Genomic DNA, 26370 nt, shown 5'->3' with positions numbered 1-26370 from the left:
CTCACTTAGTGATGGGATTAAAGGCATGTGTCAGTTAGCTTACCCATCTGTGTCTCATCTCTTTATGAGCCAGGACTCACTTTTTCAATCAAAGAAGACATGCCTCTTATTGGGGAATCATAAAGTAATGGCTGAATTAAGTAGCTGGTAAATGTTCTTGATGTGGAAGGCCCAATTTCATCACTGTCATCTTTCCCAAATGAAGACCGGCACTTTGCATGTATATATACATGCCATGCACCTAGGTATATACCAAGAATCTGCCCACAAATAGACACTAGTATACATTAAGCATCAGTGAATCAAGTTATGTACCAAAGCATGCAGGAAAATGTATTACATATAAATCGACCATAAGGTAGATATATTACTCAGTCAGTACAATGTTTGTTATAAATGTATACGGCCATAAATTCTAGCCCCAACACTGCAAACATGTTTATACAATAGAAATATGCCAGGTTGGAGACATGGCTCAACAGTTAAAGTGTTTCCTATGTAAATGTGAAGAATGGAGTTTGTATCTCCCAAAACCCACATAATTTCTTGGTGAGCATTATAATTCCAGTTCTGGAAAGCAGAAACAAGGGATTCTGAGAACAATCTAGCTAGAGACTATGCATATCAGGGAGTTGAGAATTTTATTCAGAGAACTTATTCAGTAAAGAGGGTGGAGGAGTCACTGAGAATAATCCTGATGTTACCCTCTGGTTTCCACCGCCCCCATACACATGTACACCCACATATGTGCAAAAACATTCATATACATGAACATGCATACCACATCCACATTAAAAAATGTAAAAGACATAAACCTACACTTACCTCTGTAACAATACACACTTATAGTACACACTTTGTGTCAGAGTTTTTTCTAAGTGCTTTTAATGTATCAACTTATATAATTCTCACACTTGTGGAGGGACAAAAAAGTCAAATAACTTGTCTCATGTCACAAACTATTAAGTCAGTGGTTCTCAACCTGTGTGTTGTGATCCCTTTGGGATTTGAGCAACCCTTTAACAAGGGTTGCATATCAGATATCTTGCATATTAGATACTTAAAATACAATTCATAACAGTAGCAAAATTGCAGTTAGGAAGTAGCAACAAAAATAACTTGATGGCTGCCAGTCACCACAACATGGGGGCAGCATTAAAGAATCACAACATTAGGAAGGTTGAACACCACTGTACTAAGCAAAAAAAAAAAAAAAGTTGAAATCATGTGGCAGATGCACATTCTTAAAACACGTGTGTGTATAAAGACAGACACTGACACTATGGAAATGCACACCAGCATTCATAGGAGCATGCTTGTGAAAGTACACAAAAGTGTTTTGATTTCTCTATTTTAGCCATGTTCCTCACAAATTTAAGGGTCACCTTGACGTGAGAAAAAGTATGATCATGCATAGAAACCCAAAGCTTCTCAGATACAAATAGTATGTGTTTAATACACTAATTATTTAGGTGCCAGCACAACTTGTACTTCATCACCTTACATATGGAATAATACACTCAGTGTTTCTGGCATATTATTATCTTTTAGACTTCCCCATACCATAACTATATCACATTTCCCTCTTCCCTCTATAGAGTGACTTAATGTATGATAAACTCAGTGTTGTTATTGATGTCCTGGCTGAGGATGAAGCATCTACTTCTGCTGTGAAAGGAGCCACAGCGTATGCAGACAATGGCAAAGCAGATAGAAAGTCCTTCATCCCTCAAATAGACCACATAGCAAAGTCCAAATTGGAGTTGACCGCAAGAGCTCTGAACCTCCAGCAATCCTTGAAACTCATCATATTCCAGGTTGAACAAGGTAAGGTGATTAGAGTTACTATGAGTAGGATAGGAAAAAACAAGTGTTCCTCCCCTGAGGAACACAGTCTGGTCACCCTTAGTCTGGGTTTTGTTATCACCTCACTGACAACCCTTGACTGGATTTTGCATTTGTGTTGCATTCCAAGTCAGCCCTCTGACTGCTGGCTTGAAACGCTTCAGTCCACATAAGCTGTCCTTTTTACTTCTTTCCGACCTATACTTCTCTTTCCGTTCCTATACTTCTCTATTTTGGGAACTGGCAATCATCTTAAACCACTACAAGTAATGTAAGTAACACTGCTGAAAGCTCTGTCAGCTTCATTTCTTGTCATGGTGTTCATCTTTGCATGTCTTACACACTGGTAGTCAGGCATAGGGATCCTAAGATTGGTCTTGCTGACTTGACAGCGATTGCCATTGCCCAGAATTCTTGACATTTTCCAAACTTTCAGCTTAGTATGAAGTTTTAAACTTTCTCATATATTTTTATGACCTCTTCACCTCCATAATACTCCTTTGAAAACTAAATAAAAAGGTAAATAAATAAATAAAAAGATTCTGTAAGATAAAATGTGTTTTAATGGAGCTATTAGAATTGAGCAGAAGTCCCATGTAAGATGGAATTATTTTCTGTTAGCCTTTGGTGATTCTCCCTGCCTTGGTACCTTTAGGAGAAACTTTAGCCATGTTCCTGAGAATGGACATCTCCATTTTGTGCTGTAAATTGATTAAATAATCACTTTCTTTCTGTTTCTATAGTTACTTTCCAAAAATTAAAAAAATTGTTTCTACTTCTGTAGTAAAGAAGAGCAAATTAAATTGACTTAGCCATAGCTCCATCACAACCCATCTTTAGTCTGTCCCCTCAACACATGTTAAATTTAGAGGTTGTAGTTTGTGATCATGGGGCAAATGAAGACTTGGCAGTAAGGCAGTGAATGCACATATGAGCCTTGGCAGAAGCTGAACACATGAGCTGTACAACATATAGCTGACAGAAAAAAAAAAAACATAGTAACATCACAAATGTCATGGGTACTGGGTGAGACATTTGAGCAAAGAGTAAAGGGACAGAGAGATGGCTCAGCGGGGAAGGCACTTGATGTTCATAGCTAACAACCTGAGTTGAATCTCCAGAACCCATGTCAAAGGAGGGTGTGGTCACAAACACATCTGTAAATTCAGTTTTCCTCTCTGGAGAAATGGGAGAGACACAGGAGGCTCATTGGAAGCTTGTGTGCTAGCCCGAGTGTATACAGCAAAGAACAAGAGATATCTTATTGAAGCAAGGTGGAAGATGAGAATTGATTCCCGAAGTTGTCCTCTTCCACATGTATGCTGTGCCAGACAAGTAGCTGCACCCATGCGTGCACGAACACACATGCACACGCACACCATATACATATCATGCATACACCTATATCACACATGCATTCACACACCTGAGTAACATTGTCCTAAAGTTGAAGGCTGAACAAATATGTGAGCGTATAAACTAATAAAATAGAGGTAGAAGAGAATAATGATTTCTACTTTATTTTATATCACCCTTCCCAAGTCTCTACTCACTACTATGTGTGTTGTGTAGGTTATAGAAAAAGAATAAAAGAAAACAGAAAGTTTTAAACATGGACCTAAAATGACGTGGAAATGACACTAATACTCATAACCAAACCTTCGGCAGAGTGCAGGGAACCATATGAAAGAAGGGGGAGTTTATATGACGTGGAAAGGATAGGAGCTCCACAAGGACCAAATATATCTGGGCACAGGGTCTTTTCTGAGACTGATACTCCACCTAGGACCATGTATGGATATAACCTAGAACCTCTGCTCAGATGTAGCCCATGGTAGCTCAGTAACCAACTGGTTTTCCATAGTGAGGGGAACAAGGACTATTTCTAACAGGAACTCAATGACTGGCTCTTTGGTCTCCCCACCCCCCAAGGGAGGAGCAGTCCTGTTAGGCCACAGAGGAGGGCTTTGCAGCCAGTCCTGAAGATACCTGATAAAACAGGGTCAGATGAAAGGGGAGGAGGTCCTCCCCAATCAGTGGACTTGGAAAGGGGCAGGGAGGAGATGAGGGAGGGAGGGCTTGGGAGGGAATGAGGAAGCGGGATACAGCTGGGATACAGAGTTAATAAAATGTAACTAATAAAAAATTAAAAAAGAATGGGGGAATACAAGAGGCATCATGAAGCAAGAGAGGAGTCTCATTGTCTACCCACATATAAATGCTCAGAACATGTTTGATAAATGTCACTAGTCTTTCAACCTTCTCTACTTCTCTTCTTCCATACCCACTTCAATCCCTCAATTTCTTCCTTTCACTTTTTCTGTAGTCCTGGATGAAGAAACCAGACAAACCTTATCAGTTAAGAACTTCCCATCGACTTTCTTCTTGGGAGAAGATAGCTCAGAGGACTTTAATCAGATGCACCCGAGACACCGTAAGGGTCTTTCTTTTCTTATTTTACCCTTTAGTACTACCACCATGGTTATAAAGTCTGCCTTTAGACATGATCTCACTCTAGAGCAAACAGGCCTGACTCTTTTCCCAGAAACTCCACACTACTTCATGCCAGTTACTACAGGAACCATTATGTTAGACACTTTGAAAATACTAGCCTGATAAGAGCTATGAATTTAATTTGTTTTCACTGCCAGCCAGCAAACACCTCAGCTTTATCTTCTTCTCAATGAAAGTCCATAGCCATCTAAAAGTAACTAAGGGGTCCTACGTGGCATAAGAACACTGAAGTTTATTTAGGATAAAGCTATTGAACTCAACAAGGAAAGCAGGGCTGATCACAAGGTGGGGGGGGAAGACTTTTTGTTTGCATTTGTATCTAAGGTGATGTTTTTCATGTTTAGGTTCTCAGTGTGGCACCTTATCTTCTATATCTTCTCTCAAAAGTGAAGACCTGGATAACCTTGATCTAGACCACTTACATGTTTCACCTGAAACGATGTAAGTATGAAACTGCATGACCTTTTAATGGCTTTTCTGTCTCTCTTCTTGGTAGCACAGTCTCACCATATCCAGAGTCAAATACTGATTCTACTTTACTAATTGCATGACCTGCCCAGTTAGTTATTTATCCAATATAAGCCATAGCTTTTTTCAAATGGAAAATGAAGATAATCGCTGGACTTGGCATATAAGTTTTTTCAATTTGTATCTGTACTGAGCTATAATTATATTCACATTTAAGTGCTGTATGCATTGTAAGCATAGTTGTTATTTCAGAGGACTGACTTTCTCAGTGTTGCTTTTAATTGTAAAGAGTTGAAGATACATAGAAATAATGGTCATATAAGGGACTAGATAGGAAATTTAAGGACACTTATTTCACCAGTCCTGCTCCTCCAAAATATCCCAGCAGCCAAATTCTACCATATTCAATCATTTTGAGTTTTCTTAGATCAATTGAGTGAGATGTTAGTCAGAGAAACTCCAAATTCTCACTGCGGTCAAGGGAGGCAAAACCAAGATAACTGTAGTGATTAATGTAAAGCTCCCTATGTTTGGACAGCTAAACTGAACCTTTTTCAGCTTCTCAAAAGAAGGGCACAACTAGAAAGTGTTTCTTAAATAATTTATTCTTACTCATGTTTCCAACACCACCCCCCCCCCCCCGCAAACCTGTAACTTTACCATTGCTGTTTGAGGGCTTATGGGTCTGTGTTATGAGTTGTGGTAAGCAGTGCCCTGACATGCACCAGCTGTGCAAAAAGATTGTCTAATTAATGCCTGGTGTAAACCCTCCTACTGTAGCTTACTCCAAGCAATTGAGATGTCATTGAAGGCAAAAATGGGACTGAATATGCACAGTTCCCATGAGCTGGTATGAACTGGGTCTATAATACTCTAGTTTTGATGTTAATACCCTAGAGGAATGCAGGAAACTGAAAACTACTGTTCCATTGTTGTTTTTATGCCCTCTTTTACTAGACTCTCCTCTCAAATGTGAAATATGTAAACTTTTTCTGTTGTGAAAGTGCCACGAAGGTGTCAAACATCACTGACACTGACACTAATCAACTTAATAATCAAAATACATATATACCTAAGATGCTCACAAATTAGTTATGGGATTAGCCCATAACTGTTTCACTCTATGTGGAAAAGCATGACTCATATTTGAGGCCTACAAATATAACTAAGATTACAAATTTTGCTTCCTTGATATGACCCATAATCCCACCAAAGCTCCCAGAGTGACTGGACATTGTCTCTTCAAACTAACAAATTACTTTGGGGCATAAACAGACATCTATACATACCTTTCAAGAACCCACATGACTTGTACCCAGTGCAAGAAGCCTTCCTTCAGTGATTTTTTTCATTATGCAAATAAGTCTGACACCTGGTGGCAGTTGTATTTCTTCCCTGCTTTATTATCTGCATTCTGCCCTGTCTAATTTCAGACGATTCAAAGAAAAGTGTGTAATGAACAACTACTTTGGAATTGGACTAGATGCAAAAATTTCTTTGGAATTCAATACCAGAAGAGATGAACATCCAGAACAATACAAGTAAGAGGAAGAAGCTCATCCCTGTGTATAAACACACACAATTGCGCAATACACATACGTATTCCTACATCAGACAAGCAACAGAGAGACTGAGGTCTTTAGGAAGTAAAATGCATTGGTTCCAAGACTAGCCTAGTGGGGACACAATGTCCTGAAAGTTAGACTCCTCTATGTAATTACCCTGGCATCAGACATTTGTACTTCCAGTCCATAGACCACCCTTGAGAATTTCTGTTACTGCTCTTGAGAACAGAATGAATTGAACTCTATTTTGTTTCTCAAAGGTTAACTGGGTCTTAGTAGGGACTCCAGGTCTGATTTTCCGTGACACGGCTACAAAGTATCCAGGGTTCTTCTATTGTTTCTTGATGTTCCAGATTTGGTCCTCTGGACTCTTTGATGAGTGGCTCTCTTGGGACATCCTCGTACTTTTATCCTATGGATATACTTTAAGTCAGCTTCAAAATACTTATAAATTAAAAGTATAGGTTATAAGGACCACCCCACTCCTGCCACTGCCACTAAATCTCTTTCTCAGATTCTTAAGACCTGGCATAATGACAAAGTATGTTACCAGATATATGATTTTCAAAGTTTCCCTGTTTATTAGTATCTTTTCATTTTCTGAGCAGGAACTCACTAAGTACAAACATTTTAATTTTTTATAAGGCCTAGTTATTTTTTTTTTCTTCATGGACCATACTTCTGGTATCATACTAATCTAATTCAAGGTCTGAAAATGTTGTTTTCTCACAAAATTGTGTTGTTTGGGCTCTCACATTTAAGTCTCTGATGTACTTTATATTATTCTCTGTGTGTATGGTGTGAGCTAATGTTCTAAATTCACCCTTTTGCATTAAGAAACTGTCTTAGTCACTGTTTTATTGTTGTGAAAAGAAACCATGCCCATGGCAACTCTTTTGAAAGAAGGAATTTCACTGGGAACTTGCTTCAAGTTTCAGAGTTTTAGTCCATTATCATTATGGCAGAGAGCATGGGAGCAGGATGGATCTGGAGAGGTAGCTGAGGGTTCTTTATCCTGATCCACAGGCCAAGAGAAAGAGAGAAACACTGAACCAGAAAACATTAAAACCCACCTACCGTGGCACACTTCCTCCAAAAAGGCCATATCACCTAGTCTTTCTAAACCTTATCAAAGGGTTCCACTCCCTGGTCACTAAGCATTCAAATATATGAGCATAAGTGGGCCATTCTTATACAACCACTAGTCCTCATTTGTCTCAGTACCATATCTTTTCAAAAAGTTATCTTTTCTCAATTAATTGTATTAGCATCTTTAAAAAAAAATCAATTGACCATAAATGTAAAGGTTTGTTTCTGGGCTCTTCCACTCCACTGATTTTTTTTTTTCTTTTTGTCTATCCTGTGCAAGTAACTTTAGTAAGTGTAGGTTTGATGTAAGTTTAGAAATAGAAAGATGAAAGTCTCCCAAACTTGTGCTTATTTCATTTATTTATTTACTTACTTACTTATTTATTTATTTATTTATTTATTTTTCTATATATTTATTTATTTATTTATTTTACAGAATCATTTTTTTCAGGTATATTTGCAATTCTGTATAATTAAGTTCCTATTTTTGTAGATGACTGAACTAAAGTGCCCAAAAAAGCTTTTGGTTTCAGAATAGAAAAAAAAAATGTTTTACCTTTTTATTTCAAAACATTCCCTGTGATAGCTGATTTCTATGAGTTTAAAAATTCATAAATGCTATTCAAGCCTTTTAGGGAGTATAAGCTGTTTTTATAGGAAATCTTAATAGCTAACAAACCCCATTTTTCTTTATTCCATCCACAGTCTCCTGTCATCCTCATCTGTTCTATATTTTCTCCATCCCACACACATGAGCACGAACATGTAAAAACTTTAATATTTATGAGGCAAAGTGCACTATTTTAATACTTTTGTACAACAAATGCTGCTCAAACAGCTCCATTAGTATTTCTCTCTCTTTTTTAGTTAATATCTAGATTCATACAGATCTTTCTTTTCTTGTTATTGGTAAAATATGTAATAATCTTTTATAGATTATCATATATATACATATATAATTTAGATGAGCAGTGTACTTCTTGTCCATGACATTTATTGCATGACAAATTCACTCTTCACTCATATTTGCACCAATAACTAAAAAGCAATTTAATTGTCAAGTTCTTACCAGAAATGGAAAAATCTAATTCCTTCCCATCTTAACAGAATCCTTAGGTATTTTTTTTAATAATTTTCCTATTATTTACTCCTTCAGAAAAAATTGGGACACAACTCACAATTCTTTTACTTCCCATTATATATTTCTTTTAAAAAGTACTTCTGTGAATCCCCACATAAATAAGAAATATGATAATTCTTGTCATATTAAAATGTCATATTTTGTTTGAATTATTGCCTACAAATTTGTTTTTCCATCTAGGTTGCATTAATGAGTTAGTTAGATAAAAAAATGTTGAAATACCAGACAATCAAATATCATCATTTAAATCAAAATAGTTGTTTGTTTTTTAATAAACCACTAAGTCTAACTAATGTTGCTGATATATACATCGGAACATGGCCAGCCTACCAAGAAGGATAAGAAAATTGAAATGTATCTCAGAAGAATTAGTTGGGCAGGAGGAAAAGGGATGAAAATAATCAAAATACATTGTGTGTACATATGAATTTCTCAAAAGATTAATTTAAAGCATTCTATTAAAAACAAAAAAAGGCACTTGAGAAAGAAGATGTTTTGCTCTTCCTGTCTCTCCCCATCCACTTCACCTTCTGACTATCTTTTTCTATTCTTCCTCTGTAGTAGCCGCCTTAAGAACAAAATATGGTACGGTCTTCTGGGAAGCAAGGAACTGCTGCAACGTTCTTACAGGAAACTGGAAGAGCGCATACACCTGGAGGTTAGTAGAAAAGGGCATGTTTCCTGGGCATGGAGAAAGAAAGTCTTGTGACATTGAAAATCACCTTTCCACTATATTTGGTTCTGTCCAAATTTAACTCTGGGAGGCCCGCTCACAGCCATGGGAACAAGGCACAAGGTTTTATTTCTATTTCATAGACAAGAAAATGATAGTATGCAGAGAACACCAAACCCTTCCTCATCTCTGTATCTGAAATGCCAGGTGATATGAGCTACTCTTCTCTTTCAGTGTGATGGAGAACTCATTTCCTTGCCCAACCTTCAAGGCATTGCAGTGCTCAACATTACCAGCTATGCTGGAGGTGTCAACTTCTGGGGAAGCAACACAGCGACCTCAGTAAGTGTGCAATGAGGAATGGGAGGGACAATAGGCCCTAATCTACTCAATTGTCTAAGAAAGGGGAGAGCTGGACTGACTGCGATGGAATGTAGACAATGGGGGTAAATGAGAGAAGCTTTGGATCCTTATTAGCAGGATATGTAGGATCAGCTTGTGCCATTGCAGAGCACAAGAATCAAACAAGAACCCCAGAAGGAGGTCAAGTGATACCTGGGTTTTGACTTTCCCATTAGCAAAGCCTGAAAGATACTCAGAAGATTATCCAGGAGGCTATGTTCTTTATCCCAAGAAAATATGGCAGTAAAAATATCTCCCAAGAAATCAGCCATGAGCTCTATGAGCTCTCAGTTCATGTAAGAAGTCCATGAAACCAACAGAACAGGTCTCAGGGATTCATGATGCTGTACTGCACATGGAAGAAATTGGTTGAGTGGTGATCTCCAAAGGAGCTCAAATTGCAACCACAATTCTCTTTTTTAAGCTTGGCTTCCTTACCTTATTTTTCCCACTCAGCGCAGTTTTCTCAATTTCTTCATATGCTAGAAAACAATTGTTACCAGTAGTCCTCAAAGCACAGTATGGATTCCTGGAAGAATTGTGACATGATTCTTCTTCCTTAGGAATATGAGGCCCCTGCAATAGATGATGGGAAGCTAGAGGTAGTGGCAATCTTTGGTTCTGTGCAGATGGCTATGTCTCGTATCATCAACCTGCATCATCATCGAATTGCCCAGGTAAGCAAGGGTGGGGTGGATACAAATACGGGGTAAAATTTCCAGCTACAACCCAAGGATGTAAGGTCATCTTGTTTATAAAAGTTTCTGGTTAGAGGAAGTAGGCATTCTGTTAGGCAGGGATAAAAGAAACAAAAAGATCATAGGTAATACATGCTCCTTCCTGGGATGATCTGATTCATATCTTTTGCCAGTGTCTTTTCAAATATGCATTCACACTGTGACCTAATATCAGGTTAGTCCATAGTAGTTTCTTAATTTTTCTCTCTTTCTCCCTCTCTCTCCTTTTCTGACAGTGTCATGAAGTGATGATAACTATTACTGGTGAAGAAGGTATCCCTGTGCAGGTGGATGGGGAAGCCTGGATTCAGAAACCAGGACTTATCAAGATTAAATACAAGAATTCTGCCCAGATGTTGATGAGAGATCGGGTAAGAGAAAAGTGCTGTTTGAACTCCTACGGCACCTCATTCATACATATCACATTTCTAGTCAAGAAGAATTCCCCAAAGGAAGTTCTGCATGCCATTTGCATCAGGCACCTTGAAGATATTTAGAAGTGCATACTCCTGGTTACCTCATCAAACTCAATGAAGTGAATGGCTCCTAAGAGCTTGCATTTGTAAATAAGCTCCTTAAGACAAATATACATACATACACATATATATGTACATATATACATACATGTGTATGTATATATATATAGACACACACATACATACACACACATATATATGTATATATATATACACACATATATATACATATATATATATATATATATATATGACAGTTTCAAGACACTGTATAAAAGACTCAGTTTCCCTTTCAAGAATGTTGTCCTCCACCCTACACTGTACAGAAAACTAAAGACCTTTGGTGGTAGAGAAATGTATTCTTTCAATAACTGTTCCTGTTAAATATACTCTCTTTGGGGATCCTTTAAGATTCCTTAACACATTCATTTCTAAAAATAAAAAGCTACAATAATGGCAAAGATGTCATTATTGATTATCTGTTCCAGGCTTGGAAGTTATTTTTTGATCCTCACTCAAAAAGACAAACAGGATAGACATTGGAGGAAGGAGAAAACAGGAAACAGGACAGGAGCCTACCACAGAGGGCCTCTAAAAGACTCTACCCAGCAGTGTATCAAAGCAGATGCTAAGACTCTTAACCAAACCTTTGGCAGAGTGCAGGGAATCTTATGGAAGAAGGGGGAGTTAGTAAGACTTGGAGAGGACAGGAGCTCCACAGGAGAACAACAGTACCAAAATTTCTGGGCAGAGGGGTCTTTTCTGAGACTGATACTCCAATCAAGGACCATGCCTGGAGATAACCTAGAACCCCTGTACAGATGTAGCACATGGCAGCTCAGCATCCAAGTGAGTTCCCTAGTAATAGAATAGGGACTGTCTCTGACATGAACTCATTGGGTGGCTCTTTGATCACCTCACCCTGAAGGGGGAGCAGCCTTGCCAGGCCACAGAGGAGGACAATGGAGCCAGTCTTGATGAGACCTGATAAACTAGGGTCAGATGGAAGTGGAGGAGGTCCTCCCCTTCAGTGGACTTGGAGAGGGGCATAGAAGAAGAGGAAGGGAGGGTGGGATTGGAAGGGAATGAGGGAGGGAGCTACAGCTGGGATACAAAGTGAATAAACTAATTAATATAAAAAATAAAAAATGCCAATATAGAGGGAATGGATGTTCATGTAAGAAAATGCCAACTTTGTGCTGAGCACATCATATATTTTGTGTGATATAGGTCCCCCCAGGAATCCTATGAGAAAGATGAACTTATTTCTTCCTTGAGAGCTTAAAGAACTTATAATAGTCACACAACTAGTAAAGAAGCAGGAGTGAAAAATAAATTGTCTATGTCTGAAACTCAATTCCATCATATGATATATGGATTTGGAAAAGAATGGAGCACAAATGCTGTTCCACTCTCATATCAGTCACCATATCCTCATAACTGACCTTCTAGAAGGCAGATGTTTTGTCTCATTCAAGGTTGGTATTCCATGAGCCAGGGTACTAACAATAAAAGCTAAACTACCTTATACAGAAGATACATTGACTGAAAAGACAGAGATGTATATAAATATGCGCATAAGCGAATGGGTAGCAATGTCATCACTATCCTTAACCACCTATACCCCATATTACCTACAAAATGTCATACTCATAGCTACAATAAACATTAAAATTTGTGTCTTTATTTATGTCTAGGACTTTGAGAACTCAATGAAAACGTGGGAATGTAAACATACTGAAATCCAAGCTGTCCCACCACCCCAGCTGGATTCTCTAGAAACTCAAGATAGCCTCTCTGATAGAGAGTATGCCCAGATGCAGCACTTGGCTCGGCTTGCAGAAAACCTCATTAGCAGGTAAGAGGACTGGTCTTAAAACAGTCCTAGAAAACCCAAAAAGGGAGAGGGAAAGATAGTCAGTTGATGTCTGTTGACTACTGAGTAGTTTAGCCTCAGAAAGGAATCCCACTAAGGGCTGAAAATTCATGCAAGAAGTATTCTTTGTGATTAGAAATAAGAGAAATAAGCCAGTTTTCATATTCCTCATTATAGCCAGAGGTGAATTTTATTTCCCTACATTTTCTAAGACCCAGTAGGAATAAGAATGTTTATTCTAAGCCAGCAAAAATGGTTCATGGAGTGAAGGTACTTGTCATCAAGCCTGGCCATCTGAGTTTGACCCTTAGGTCCCCATATGGCAGAAGGAGAGAATAAACTCCTGCAATTTGTCCTCTGAACTACACACACACACACACACACACACACACACACACACACATAAACACACACACACACACAAACTGGAGTGTATTGAACATGCACGCACATAAATAAATAAATAACTTAAAAGAATGTTTATTCCTGCCCTTAACTATCAGAAAGACCTTGAAGTTTCAGCAAGAGTTATCTATGCTCCTCTGTTTCAGTCTGTCACCCTATTCAAGTTCCCACTGTCTAAATTCAAGTTAAACAAAGATGAACAAAGGTAAATGCTTAAAGAAGAATAAAAACATTTTCCAGTATCACTGGATACCTAGTGCAGAACAGAAATTGGAAGAGGGGATAAAGAGTTCATATCCAGTACCCAGGGTTTTAATTTCTATCCTTATCCCAAACTACAAGTGCCTCTCATTATAAATCCATAATATTATAAATCCACAATAAACTCACCTCTCTCTCTTTGCTTTATTATAGACTTAATGACCTAAGTAAGGTACACCAGCATGTGTCTGTCCTCATGGATTCTGTGAACGCCAGTGCTAACATACTGAATGATGTGTTCTATAGCCAAGACAGTGGCAATGAAGCAGGTGCAGCTTTCTGTACTCCCGTTGAGGTAAGTGGGGAAATGAGCAAATGAAATAAAAGAGCCAAAAATTATAGGAAAGTGGGTCATAAAGAAAGGGAATCAAAAATTGAATAAGAAATTTATATAAGTGATAGGGTAGAAAACTGGTGGGTAGATGGATTGGGTCCATGGATTAGTAGGAGAATGCTTGCCATATAAGCATGAATGACAGTTTATATCCTCAGTATCCACATTAACAGTTAGGCATGGCAGCATAAATCTTAATCTCAGTACTGGACAGCAGAGATAAAAGGATCTTGGAGGCTTTCTAGCCAGCTAATTTGGCCAAATCAGCGAGTTCCAGACTGACCTGTCTCAAAAATTATAAGGTGGATAGCAATTGATAAAGACACCTCACATTCATCTCTGGCCTCTCCAGGCAGGCACACACACACACACACACAATGAGAGAGAGAGAGAGAGAGAGAGAGAGAGAGAGAGAGAGAGAGAGAGAGAGAGATCCTTACACACATGGATATTTTTATACACATATAACCACACAAAAACTGAAAAATAAAGCAATAAAGTGGATAGGAATGCAGCCATTCCGTAGATTATAAGGCCAAGGTGGCTGCTGGGGGAAATGCCATGACATATTTCATCATCTTGAGAAGCACTGTTTGTTCCTGCTAGCTAGCCACCACATCAGCCTCAGAGCAAAATAGTTAATAAATGGAAAGAAGTCTTGGACCTTCCTCATTCCAATTGTGCCCTGAATTATTGTATAAGGCTATACCTGTCACCAGAACCAGAGATTGAAGATACCTTTATTTCCCTCTTGACAGTTCCAGATCTGACATTAAATGTGTCATTAGATGCCAATGCTCACTGCCAGAAGATCTAAATGGTGCTTTTAAAATGTAACCTTAGATTTGGTAATGTAGATTAGTGACAGAGAACTTTCCTATCCTGCATGAAGCCTTGGTTATGACCCCCAACAGACATAAATATATTCATGCACACACAGGCGCACAGGTGCTTGTACACACTCATAGACATGTATGTGTTCACTACTGCATGTATACACAGGAGAGATGGGGAGAAAGGAGGAGGAGAGGAAGGGACAGAGCAGGAGGGAGGGTGATGAAGGGAAAAGAGGGAGAAGAAGGTAAAGGAAGGAGAGGATAGAGAACGTCAGTAATGGGTAAAAATACAGTGGACACAGGATATGTGCAAATGTGAGTTAACTTTATTTTAGACCAGATCCTAGTTGAAGGAGGTCTAAAGGCCAAGGGTTTCAAGAAGATATATATATATATATATATATATATATATATATATGGTTAGACCTATTTCCACCTGCCATGGGAAATGTAGTTTTACCATAGGGATAAGACTCCTGAAATTTACCCTCTGGTTTGTAAATGCCCTAGCTTCCTTTTACCTACTATACCCAATCAATGATACCAATGTATTGCGCCCCTTTGCAGGGCACACCAATAGAGTTATATCAGTTGACAGTTGATGTCGATTTCGATTGGCTGGTGCTCGTTCTGCACCATCTGTGCTGTATTTTTAATATTATTTTCCATCTACAGCCATATCCTACTAGTCTGTTCCTACCTTCCCGTGGAGAAGCCAGCTGCATGCTTACTAACCAGCTCCTTTACCTTGTCCTTTCCCCTCCATTCTTTTCCTTTCTTCTCCTCTCAGACTCTAACCAGAACTGATGCAGTAGATGTTACATTTAGTCTTAAAGGGCTCTACGGTGACACCAAAGCTTTCCTGGATGAAAACTTGGTGAGTGCAGGGGGGTTGGAGTATGGGAGGGAAAATATCTCTTTTGAATATGACTACAGCCTGTATTTCGGTCCAGAGTGCCTGTGATGTGTGATCATTTTAAGTAGGGGCTTGCCTGATGATTCCTGCTGTCATCTAGTATTTGTCACCTGAATTTGCTACTGTATGTGTTATGCTATTCTATAGCAACTACCATATTTTGGATGAAAGTCTTTCTCTCTTCAGTCAATGTCTACTGGGTCAAGACTAGGCCAACCAAATGCAGGGTGTTCTATTTTACCTGATACAGCTACAAGTGAAATGAGAGGTCTTAAGAGACACTCTTATCTCAAGTTTCTAAATGTCACCTTCTCTATAAAGAATTTAACAGGAAATAAAGGGAAGTTTGGAAGACTCTGAGCTCAAATCCAAGTTAGCCACCTATTCTATGTATTAATTTCCTAAGGCTTCCATGACTAAGTACTAAGTAAATAACAGAATGTTACTATCTCATCATTGTGGAAACTCCAATATTCAAATCCAAATATCACCAGGTCTATGATTGCTCTAAAAATCCTAGGTAAAACTTTATTCGCCTTTTCCTAGCTTCTGCTCATCTTCTGGCATTGTGTTGTTATTGTTGATTCTTGCCTTGTAAATGCATCACTCTCATCTTGATTGCCATCTTTAACGTCTCTGTCTTCACATGGCCATATTCTGACAGGGCCTTTGATAGTAATGGATTAAGGCCTGCCCTATCTCATATGACCTCAAATTAACAGTGAATAACAAATGCAGTGACTATAATTTCACATAAGGGCACATTCTAAAGTGGTGGAGACTTTAAACGTATTTGGGGAGGGGAATGCAGCACAACTAACGACACTAACTGTGTAAGTGCACCTCTTTGCATTTAGTTCCCCTATCTTCAGGGTAGGAATTGTAACCCCTACTATACTTTGTTTTGAGTATATACACAAATTATTGTATACAACAAACTATTGTAACAAACTTGAGTACCTGGCAGTACATGTTACATAGTTGTGGTTCAAAAGATGAGCTTTAAAAGTGCCAGGGAGGATAGAGCATGATCCTGAGGACTACATTAGTTGCACGTTTCTCATCATGTAATGTCCACGCATGGGCACAAGGTGATTGCACTCCAATAAGATAACCGCTCATAACTATCCACCTTTGATGTTGTCCCTGAGGAAGGTGTAGTGGTTGCTTTTGATCCGATGAAAGTTTAATTTGAAAAAAGGACTTCTGAGTTGAATTTGCCAGAATGCTCACTATTTCTTTATTTACATTTCTGACTGTTATATTGCCTCAGAACAGAATGGCTAAAGCACTCAGACCACATTATTCCATTATCTGGGCCCAATGCCTAAGGTGTTTTTTTTTAAACTTTGGACATTTTCAGTTGGAATTCTTAACACAATGTCATTCTCAGTATGACCATCAGTAAATACGGTTTCCTCTTATTGCTACTCGGGTTTTCTTGAAGCTCATAGCTTGAGATCTGGGCCATGCTAGGCAACAGCCCAACTTAAATATGCCCTCCCATGAAGTAGGACTTTAAGAAAGCTTTCTTTTTGTAGGATCTGTGAGACTCCACACATGTGTACACATCAACATGAGGCTAGAAGGCACAAAGCACATGAGAAATGACCATGTAGCTGCAGGAAGGCTGTCACCGAGATAAGATAGCTATAGTTATGCTTCATTTGGGAATTATTCCTCTTGAGGAAGTATGTCAGTAAAAAGTGTAGTTTTGGCAAGCAGCTGTACTAACTTTCCATTACTGTACTGAACACCAAGATAACTAACTTACAAAGCAAAAGCTTTGTTTTGTCTCATAGCTTTGGGGGTTCAGTCCACAATTATTTTTCTCCTTTGCTTTCAGACTATGGCAAGGCAACAACATCATGGTGACAATCATGTAGCAGACTAATGTTGCTTGCCTCATGGCTGCAAATGACAAGGAGGGTAGCTAAAGGCCCACTATTCTTCTCAAAGGCCTGGCCTCAGTGACAAGGATACTTCTGACTAGGTTACACCTCTTAAATGTTCCACTACCTCCCAATGATACCAGTCTGAGGACTAAGCCTATAACACATGGATGTCTGGGAGACATTCTAGGTCAACTGGAATAGGGATATAGCTTTTTAAAAAGTGAAGTTAAATCCATTCAGGAATTCCTGCTTCCCTTATTTGGCATGCACTTGGCACATGCAACTGAGCCATGCTATATTGTCTTAAGTTGCACAAATCAAGCAGGACAAATTCTTTGTTGGTGTTGATTTGCTTCTTTCTTGTATCATGTTCTAATAGTCCATAATCTCCCATCCCATTCCCTGCCCATGCGATTGCCACACATTTCTGACACCAGCTACTGCAAACAAGCGTCCCTAAATAGAAAGAGGCCACAGGAATGCCAAACTGAAAGTGGAGTACATGGTAGGGATGAGTGGTGAGTCCAGGTTAGATATCTGTGTGCCTTCAGGGTCTACATATATCAGTGTGCTTCCATGTGCCCAAGTCGTTACCTATTAGACTATGAATGGTCTCATCTGTATTGTGGAATTAGAATTTGGAGACGAAAAAAAAAAAAAAGAATTTGGAGACGGTCTCAAAAGAATCTATTGTAAGTCTCCCACGCACCACACAGGGTTTATCTTGTGTGTTCTGATTGGTTTGCAGCAACCACTTAAATTTGGTTTTCTAAACATTTAGAACAAGCCATCTGAAAACATGGCTCTTAATCACGAAGAACAAATAACTAGGAGCTACAGTACAACCTATAGAGGCAGACCCTCTTCCAGGAAGAAAAAAGTTGAGACAGCCTTCCCTAACCTTATTACTTTGGTTTATAAGGTATCCTTTGAGAAAGAAGAGAGTTGTCTAAAGTTAATACTACTTTTGAGAAGTAAAAGATCTGATTATAAGCCAGATGAGCTACAGTTTGTCACCCTTACAATCTCTTGGCCAAAATGAGCTACACTGTTACATTTATGATGCCTTAGCCACTAGCATGGACTCAGAGTAGAGTCTAAGGCAGTGCTAGGGAATGTCCACTTACTGTTCTCCCTGTCTGTGGCAGTTGAGAGATGCTGAAGATGAGGCCATACTACAAGATGCCCTGGATGCCATGAATACACAGTTGAAAAAGATACTGGAAATTGACTGGTTGAATCAAATCCTTCTTCCAGAGGTACGTGACCTGGGTGGTAGAAATTTTATTCTTTGTCTAAGCTCTCCCAGTATGTGGTGAGTACATGGGATGGATGTAACAGAAACCCAGAACAACTTTTAGCTTCAGCATGAATGAATCCTCCTCCTCCCTATAGTCTCATAAATGGACAGAATAAAGCAGTGAACATGAACAAGTAGGTGACCATAGAAAAAGATCCACAAGGAAGACACATTTTAAAGCAAGAAAAAATGAAGATCTCTCCCTTTTCCAGGCTACAAACTCTTCCTGCTTGATATCTGCTGCTAGAACTAAACCTTATCTGGTATATACTGGCATGGCCACACCAGTATTTTACAGACAATTGTTGTAAATGTTTGATACCTAAGGCCATATAGATAGTTAAATCTTCCAAATGCATCTCTTCCTGCTACCTATCCCCATTGCCTCTTGCAGCCAATATATGGCACAGAAGGAAAATCAAACATTGCAACAATTGCAGAAATTCTGTCAATTTTGGACTACTTTGAATACTTTTCTAAGAGTGGAATATTTCATATTGATTTTATAAAGCAAATCCCAAAGATAGTTACCTATAACAAGGTAAAATATTCCCTTTGTGATCTGACAGAAATTGTCACAAAAAAATTTTCCCCATTAAAGCATTTGCTTCAAATTTTAGAATCCCTGCCTGCCTCCTCATAGCTATCTTCTGACTCCAAACACCAGTGGTATACATGTGAGCGAGTTACATAGGCATGATTACAATAGTGCAGCAACAAGGCTACATTTAAGAAGGAAAATCTTATGCAAATTCAGGTTTTAAAACAGAGGCTCTTAACCTGGGAATCTTGATACCCAAAGACCATCGAAAAACACAGATGTTTACATTATGATTCACAACAGTAGCAAAATTACAATTATGAAATAGCAACAAAAATAATATTATGGTTGGGGTTGCCACAACAGAGGAGTATGCTAAAGGGTCCCAGCATTAGGAGCGTTGAGAACCACTGTCTTATTAGGTTTACCAGTTTTCATGTCTTTGGTGATTATATTACAAGGACTCATCTCCCTCCCTCTTCATTTACCTCCCTCTTTATCTCTCTCTCATGAAAAGGTATGAAAAGGTATTAAATATGGAGTATATTTTTCTAATTTATAAAGAAATGGAATAAGAGCAACAGTGACCCCAATAATCCATGAAACCACACACAAAATATTTAGCCTCTAAGCCTTTGCTTTTTAAAAAATCCAAAGCCAGTCCTGATGAGACCTGATAGACTAGGGTCAGTTGGAAGAGGAGGAGGTCCTCCCCTATCGTTGGACTGGGGGAGGGGCACAGGAGAAGAAGAGGGAAGGAGGGTGGGATTGGGAGGGGAGGGGAAAGGGCTACAGCTGGGATAAAAGTGAATAAATTGTAATTAATAAAAAAATTTCAACAAACTAAAAAAATGTACAGCTCTATTTGTTTCCACTTCCCTCTCCCCTTCCCCTTATATAGCCTTCCCCTACCTCTGAGTCTTTCCTTCATTTCTAGTCGAGGAATGATAGTAGCCATTTTTCTAGATTGTTTTGAGGATTGTACAAGGAATGTTTTTCAGTATACCTAGCAAGGTACATGGCATAGAGTGAGCTCTTGCTAAAACTCAATATTAAGGTATGTGACTAGGGAGGAGGAATGACTCTCCTCCTGAACCACCTTTCTGTAACCATCTTTGTCCATCACTTTAAAGAGCTTATAGGAACTGTTTTGGCTTGTCAGCTAATGAACATTTTGACCTTACTCTTGCTGTGTTTTCCCAGGAACACTCTTCTGATACTCACAGCTTAAGCCACAGGTTTAAAATTAAATTTCCCAAGTTAGGGAAGAAGAAACGAGAAGAGGGAAGAAAGCCTAAATCCAGCCAAAAATTCCCTGGCTTTCTTGGTAAGTCTATTCCATAGTCATAGGGGTCATGAAAGCAGCTTGGACACCTGCTAAGAGACCTGAGAGTACCCTCAGAAATGTTCATGGGCATGTTGTATAGGGAGAATCTAGGAGGAAGCCAATATTAGGTCAGGCCAAGTAAGTTAGGGGGACTAGTTAACTGGAGAACCGGTGCAGGAATGGTGCCATGAGGTTCTGTGTGGACAAAAGAAACTGCACCATCAGACAGTTTATTTCACTGCATGACTCATTCCTAATGGTTGGGGACAGGTTCATTGCCCCACAAAATCCCTTCTCCCACTGATAAAGAGTCCCTGGATATGTAATACTCATACCATATAAATTTTGTTTTTTATACAATTCTTCCTTATAATTTGTCTGAAGTATTGTTGAAATGTGAATTGGGTTTCAAAAGAAGACTCTAGTAGAGTTTTTAGTTGTCCCAATTCTGATGCCCCTGGTCTTTCCTAAATTTGAGGCTTTAGGTAACATGGAAGCTTCAAAGATACCTCATTAGCAGACATGTGAAAACGGGGTGACAGAAACTCAGTTTGTTTTGGTTTTAACAAATAAAAATTTTACAAATGCCAAAAGAAAATCTTTTGGATCTAACTACATATATATATATATTTTTCTGGGTATGGTCCAATTGGTTTGATTCCTTAAGAACCTTACATTCAGAAATCTCTATAAGTATTTTTGTGGACTCAGATTAAGTCCATTGTAGTTGCAGAGATGACCAGGTTCTACAAATTAATCCTACTTACATTTAGTTTGTATCATCTCCCATGGCTTTCTCTATGATGCAGAGATGGTTGGTACAGTAGGATCAAACTAGTCTGCCTCCAGCTACTCTGTATTTTCTAGGGCTTACCTATTTAGGCATCTGGCAAAGTACTCACTTCATTATTTCTCTCTCTATTTTTTTTCTCTCTGAAGGCAAGTTCTGGCGTCGCAGACATCGGGACAATGAATCAAAAACTGATGACCCTCCAACACCTTCAAGTTCTCAACAGTAGTCCTTAAAAGCTGGAAGGAGAACTCAACACAGAATTCTACTAAGAACTCTCAAAACCTCAATAAAGGCTAAACTAAATTATTTGAGAACAAACATGAGCACCACCAAGAAAGACCCTCCAAATCCTTATACTAATATATTTTCCCTAGACTTAATCAGATCTCCTTAGAGGGTTACATTTTTCTTGTTGGTCAAAGATTCTTATTCCGAGTTGTCTTGTTCAGTTCTCCTTCTCTTTCTGTACCTTGGGCAACTACAGTGTTTCTTGGGGACAGACTCCTTATGAATGGCCTGGGATCTATAAGAATTTATAGGAGTTCATCTCTTTAGGATGTATTACAATGAATTTCTTTCATTTGCAGAGAAACTGTTGACATCAAGGAATAAATAAGTGAATGACTCTCAGAAAGATGATAGGGGTCAGGGCATTCAGGCTTGGTTGTGTTTCTCCTCCAATCCCTGCCAACTCTAAATTGAAATTTTGACAGATGACTTCTAGTTGCCTCAAGAAAATGAGAACAAGGTCCTGGGGGCTTGTTCACTTGTCTGTCACAATGACCATATGAATCTTTCCTTGTAGCTATAAGACTCACCTCTCCTCCACTTTCTCTCTCCTTGCATTTTCACCTCCCTTCTCTCCTCTCATTTTCTCTTTCTTCTTCTCTTCCTCCCTAATCTTCTTCCTCTCTTTTGTTTCCCTTCTCTCTCTCCTTCTCTTCCACTTTCTTCTACTTCTCCCTCTCTCCCCATAAACTCTGTGTTTTTCCATGTGTACATGTATGTCTTTGCACATGTCCAGGTGGTGCTCTCATGGCTAGGTGGGCCCACTGGTTGGAACTCACCCCTCATGGCAAACATACAGGCTCGTGTACTTCTGCCTTGATCCTAGCCTGCACGTCTCCATGGAGTGCTTGCCTGCATTCTCGCTGGATTTTTTAACTAAATGTTTTGCTGCTGTGTTGCAGTATAGATTATATATAGAGACATAAAGATGTACATATATATACATATATATATATTTTTAAGAACTGAAAATACAACTCGACCTCTAAGTGACCCTCTAATTTATTGTGATAACCTAGGAATCCCTCCTCATCCCTATTTCACATATATAAAACTCTACCAACTGCCCTAGTTCTTGGTGGAACTTTTAATCTTTTGGTGCATTTTTTAGTGTCTTAAAAGTAGCTGGGGTCTACTTATAGCCCAGCTAATTCTGACATCCACTTCAAATTCTGAGCCAGGCCACAGAAGGGGAACAAAGCCACCAATGCCCTGCAGAAGGGGCCAAGCTGGCATGCTGCCATTTAGCTCTGTTTCTCCTGGCTCTATATCAGCAACTGCCTGGGCTTTATTGCCCTCTTCCCCAGTAAGAAAAGATGACAAAGAACTCTACCCTTTAGACTTCTAAGTTAGCATCTACCTGATAACCAAGCCACAGCCCGTGCTCTTCCCCATAAACTTAATCTGGGCCTGCAGTTATTGGATAGGCTTTTGGGCCATTCCTCAAATTACCTTCAAATCTCACATCTTGATTCCTTTCCCGAGTATTAGAAGACGGGCAGTCAGGGTGACCAGAAAGAATAAGGATCTGGGAAAACAAAGGCTAAAAGCTTTTGCTTCCCCACTGTTTTGTTTCCAAGTTTTTCATGAAAACATTGTAGGCATAAATTACTCCATTTTTTAAGTGTCCAATGTCAGTTAGGTAAATCTAATTAAAGTCCAGTGCTCAGAGAGAATGTATCTGGCCTGCCTCTTGTCTCCACCCTCTAGTCATATCTTTTCAAATGTGTCCCTTCCCACTTACCAAGAAAAATCCAGAAAACTGCCCTCTTCTCACTGCTCAGCCAAATTTAGTGTGCTCAATTATCTGACTCAGTCCAATGGCTGGTTCACTGAGGTGCACAATCCAGACTCCGGTCACTGGTTCTCAACTTTCTAGAACTCCACCAGCCAAACCCACTTAAACCAGCTGCCTGTGTTCCACCTCTTCAAGGGTAAGAAAAAGAGACTAACAATGGAGTAGTCCCAAAATGTCTGATAGCTATGCCAAACAAAAATGTCCTAGCTCTATAACTAGAGAAGAAATTCAATGGGAAATATGACAGGCAAACATTTAAAACTTAAATATCACAATACGCATGTGCTGACTGTGTATGTATTTGAGTGGAGTGTGCTGTTGCAGTGTTTGGTTTTCTCTTATCACTCTACCCAGGAGGAGACAACAGATCAAACCACCAGGGTCATTGTTCCTCCTTGGCAGCAGGAACTAACACCTGCATTGCACACACACACACACACACACTCACTCACTCACATAGTCAGGAACCATGTTAAATTCTCTGAAGAGTCTTCTCCAAAATGGATCATTTACAAATAAGCAAATTTAAGGAAACAGATGGAAAATATAGGAAACTGTAGCCTTATCTTGGTAATGACTAAGTAGGGCTATGTCTTGTAATTATTTTCATCACAAATGATTGTCAACTGTAATAGGACCTCATCTCTGCTTATTTTGCTGATGTACTATAGGTCTTTGTATACTGTAATGCTGCTGTTGCTCTGTTGTACCATCTGAATTCCCACTCATTTTCCCTGTCCTCCCACCTGAGTCATAATGATACCGAATGACACCCATAGGGTGGGAACTAGAACCAAATGTGGACCAAAACTGATAAGCAAAAAAGCAAACATAGCTTATTGAAATGGTCCAGATACCAACTAAATTGTCTAGTTATCAACTGTTTCCTGAAAAGGAAAGATGGCATGCTAAGAGCTGGTTCGCACATCTACAAAGCAAGAAAGGATCTCTCCCTTTGTCTCTTTCGCTCCCTCCCTTTCTCCCTCCCTTTCTCCCTCCCTTTCTCCCTCCCTCCCTCCTTTCCTCCCTCCCTCCTTTCCTCCCTCCCTCTGGAGTTGCCTTAGGCCCTGAGAATGTGGGCTCCTTTCAGGATTTCATTGTTAACTATTTGAAGTCATACAGTTTCTTAGGTGGGGGGACAAGACACCAAATATTCACCACAGTTATGTACAGAAATTATTAAGAATCAAAGCTCTGGGGTTTGGTTGTATCTTTGGCAATATTGTCTGCAGAACTGATTGAGTGGTTAATTAATTAGCCAGAAAAAGAGTAGGGAAGGAAAAAAAATCTAATAGAATTAAGCTGCCACCAACCACTTGTGGCATCAATACTATAGGAGGTCAACAAGCATCCATTAAGGCCCTTTATTACACCAAAAAGGGCAAGGGAAAACTTAAGAGAATATATTTAATGTAATAAAAGTTGACCAGAAGAAACAAATTGAGGTCCACACCATCTTCCCTCAGGACACAGTAGAATTTTAGTTGTATAACAGATGGAAACTATTACCAAAGAAATCAGACCCCATTCACACCTTTCCATTGGATAAGGGACATTGATTAGCTTTATGGTTTATGGAGTTGCATTTGTCTGCTAATCTGTAATGCATTGTAGTTTTATATTCTGTGTTCTGCCTTTTCTCAGTGGCCCTGCAAATAAGTAGCAGGGCCAGGGCCTGGTCAGGGGAGGAAGCTGGAATAGTCATGGAATAACAGAAAGAAAAAAAAACACAGAAGGAAAAGATCCACAAAGTGTGCCTATTCCTTTTAGACCTCCTCACAAAATGGAATACCAGTTCTCAAAATTAACACAGTAATTGCTTCTTAAGACATTTTAATAAATGGATAAATCATCAACATCTACAGCTCATCATTTCTTTCAAATCGGGGAGGGGAGGGCAGTTGAATGGGGCTTGACATCAGCTACTGGATTGGGGTTCTTCAAGCTCTCAATAAGTCACCTACAGGTACCAGTTGCAGGAAGGAGTAGGCAGTAAAGCAAACCAGGACTGGCCTTTCAAGTTGATTATAATACTAGAAGTGCTTGCTGAAACTGGCTATAAAACCTAGTTGCAACTCAGTACATTTCTCTGTAGAAATATCTGCCACTCTAACTGCTCTTCAAGCCAGCTCTCTCTGGATACAGACAGATGTCAGTAAAATCAGTCAACTAGTGGAGGAATAAAGTAGGATAAAGGAGTACAGCTCAGATTGCTAAAAAGTAGAAGACATCTTGAAAAAAATGCAACGTGCTCTCCTAACACAAACAATAAATACTCCTCTCCCTTCCAAAAGAGTTCCAGGGTGGAAGGGTTCTGTTCAGATCCAAAATGGGTTAGCCCTACCACTGATAATAGCCACTGAGGTGATACAGCCCTAAAGGTGCTTTGCTGCCACACCCAATTACCTGAATTCACTCCCTAAGATACACATGACTTCCATAGGTTGTTCTTTGACCACATACATGTGCTATGGGATGCACACAAACACACACACACAATTGTTCTACAAGTAATAAAAAAGAAAATGGTTTAATTTCTGCCACATACATATTGTCACCATGGGAATCCAGATATTGATTACTGTGCAGGCAGTGAAAGACACAGCAGAACAGAATTCCGCATAAAGTTCTAAAAGAGTAAGAATTCAATTCACAAATCCTTAACTTACCAAACATTAAAAATAATTTATTTGGAGACAATACAATTGTGTCAGTTAAGACCACATTTCAGGCTATCCTTATAAAAACTATACTTCTGGGCTTTGGGGGATGGGGGCAAATAGTTCTACTGTGAAGGAGATAAATAACCCTTTTGCTTTACATATAGCAGACTACTAAAGCACTATCAGAATTGGACATCTCATCCCAGTCAGAATAGCCAAGATCAAGA

At 39.1% G+C, this 26370-nt stretch overlaps 1 protein-coding gene across 1 annotated transcript in view; it reads left to right on the top strand.

The window, feature by feature from the left end:
- Dgkk (diacylglycerol kinase kappa) overlaps positions 1–25336 on the top strand; it is a 148635-nt gene extending 123299 nt beyond the window's left edge. The window contains exons 15-28 of the mRNA XM_060374512.1: positions 1599–1827; positions 4172–4279; positions 4704–4800; positions 6261–6368; positions 9184–9280; positions 9530–9637; positions 10261–10374; positions 10671–10805; positions 12608–12768; positions 13606–13747; positions 15413–15499; positions 18582–18692; positions 20478–20601; positions 21541–25336. Coding sequence (XP_060230495.1) covers positions 1599–1827; positions 4172–4279; positions 4704–4800; positions 6261–6368; positions 9184–9280; positions 9530–9637; positions 10261–10374; positions 10671–10805; positions 12608–12768; positions 13606–13747; positions 15413–15499; positions 18582–18692; positions 20478–20601; positions 21541–21620 — 1701 coding nt within the window. The 3' untranslated portion in view covers positions 21621–25336. The remainder of the gene's footprint in view (positions 1–1598; positions 1828–4171; positions 4280–4703; positions 4801–6260; positions 6369–9183; positions 9281–9529; positions 9638–10260; positions 10375–10670; positions 10806–12607; positions 12769–13605; positions 13748–15412; positions 15500–18581; positions 18693–20477; positions 20602–21540) is intronic.
- Positions 25337–26370: the final 1034 nt, after the last annotated feature.

Source organism: Meriones unguiculatus, chromosome X, assembly GCF_030254825.1.
Source record: "Meriones unguiculatus strain TT.TT164.6M chromosome X, Bangor_MerUng_6.1, whole genome shotgun sequence".
NCBI classification, from domain to species: domain Eukaryota; kingdom Metazoa; phylum Chordata; class Mammalia; order Rodentia; family Muridae; genus Meriones; species Meriones unguiculatus.
Note: the sequence above shows the minus strand (reverse complement) of the source record. Positions and strands in the feature narration are given on the sequence as shown.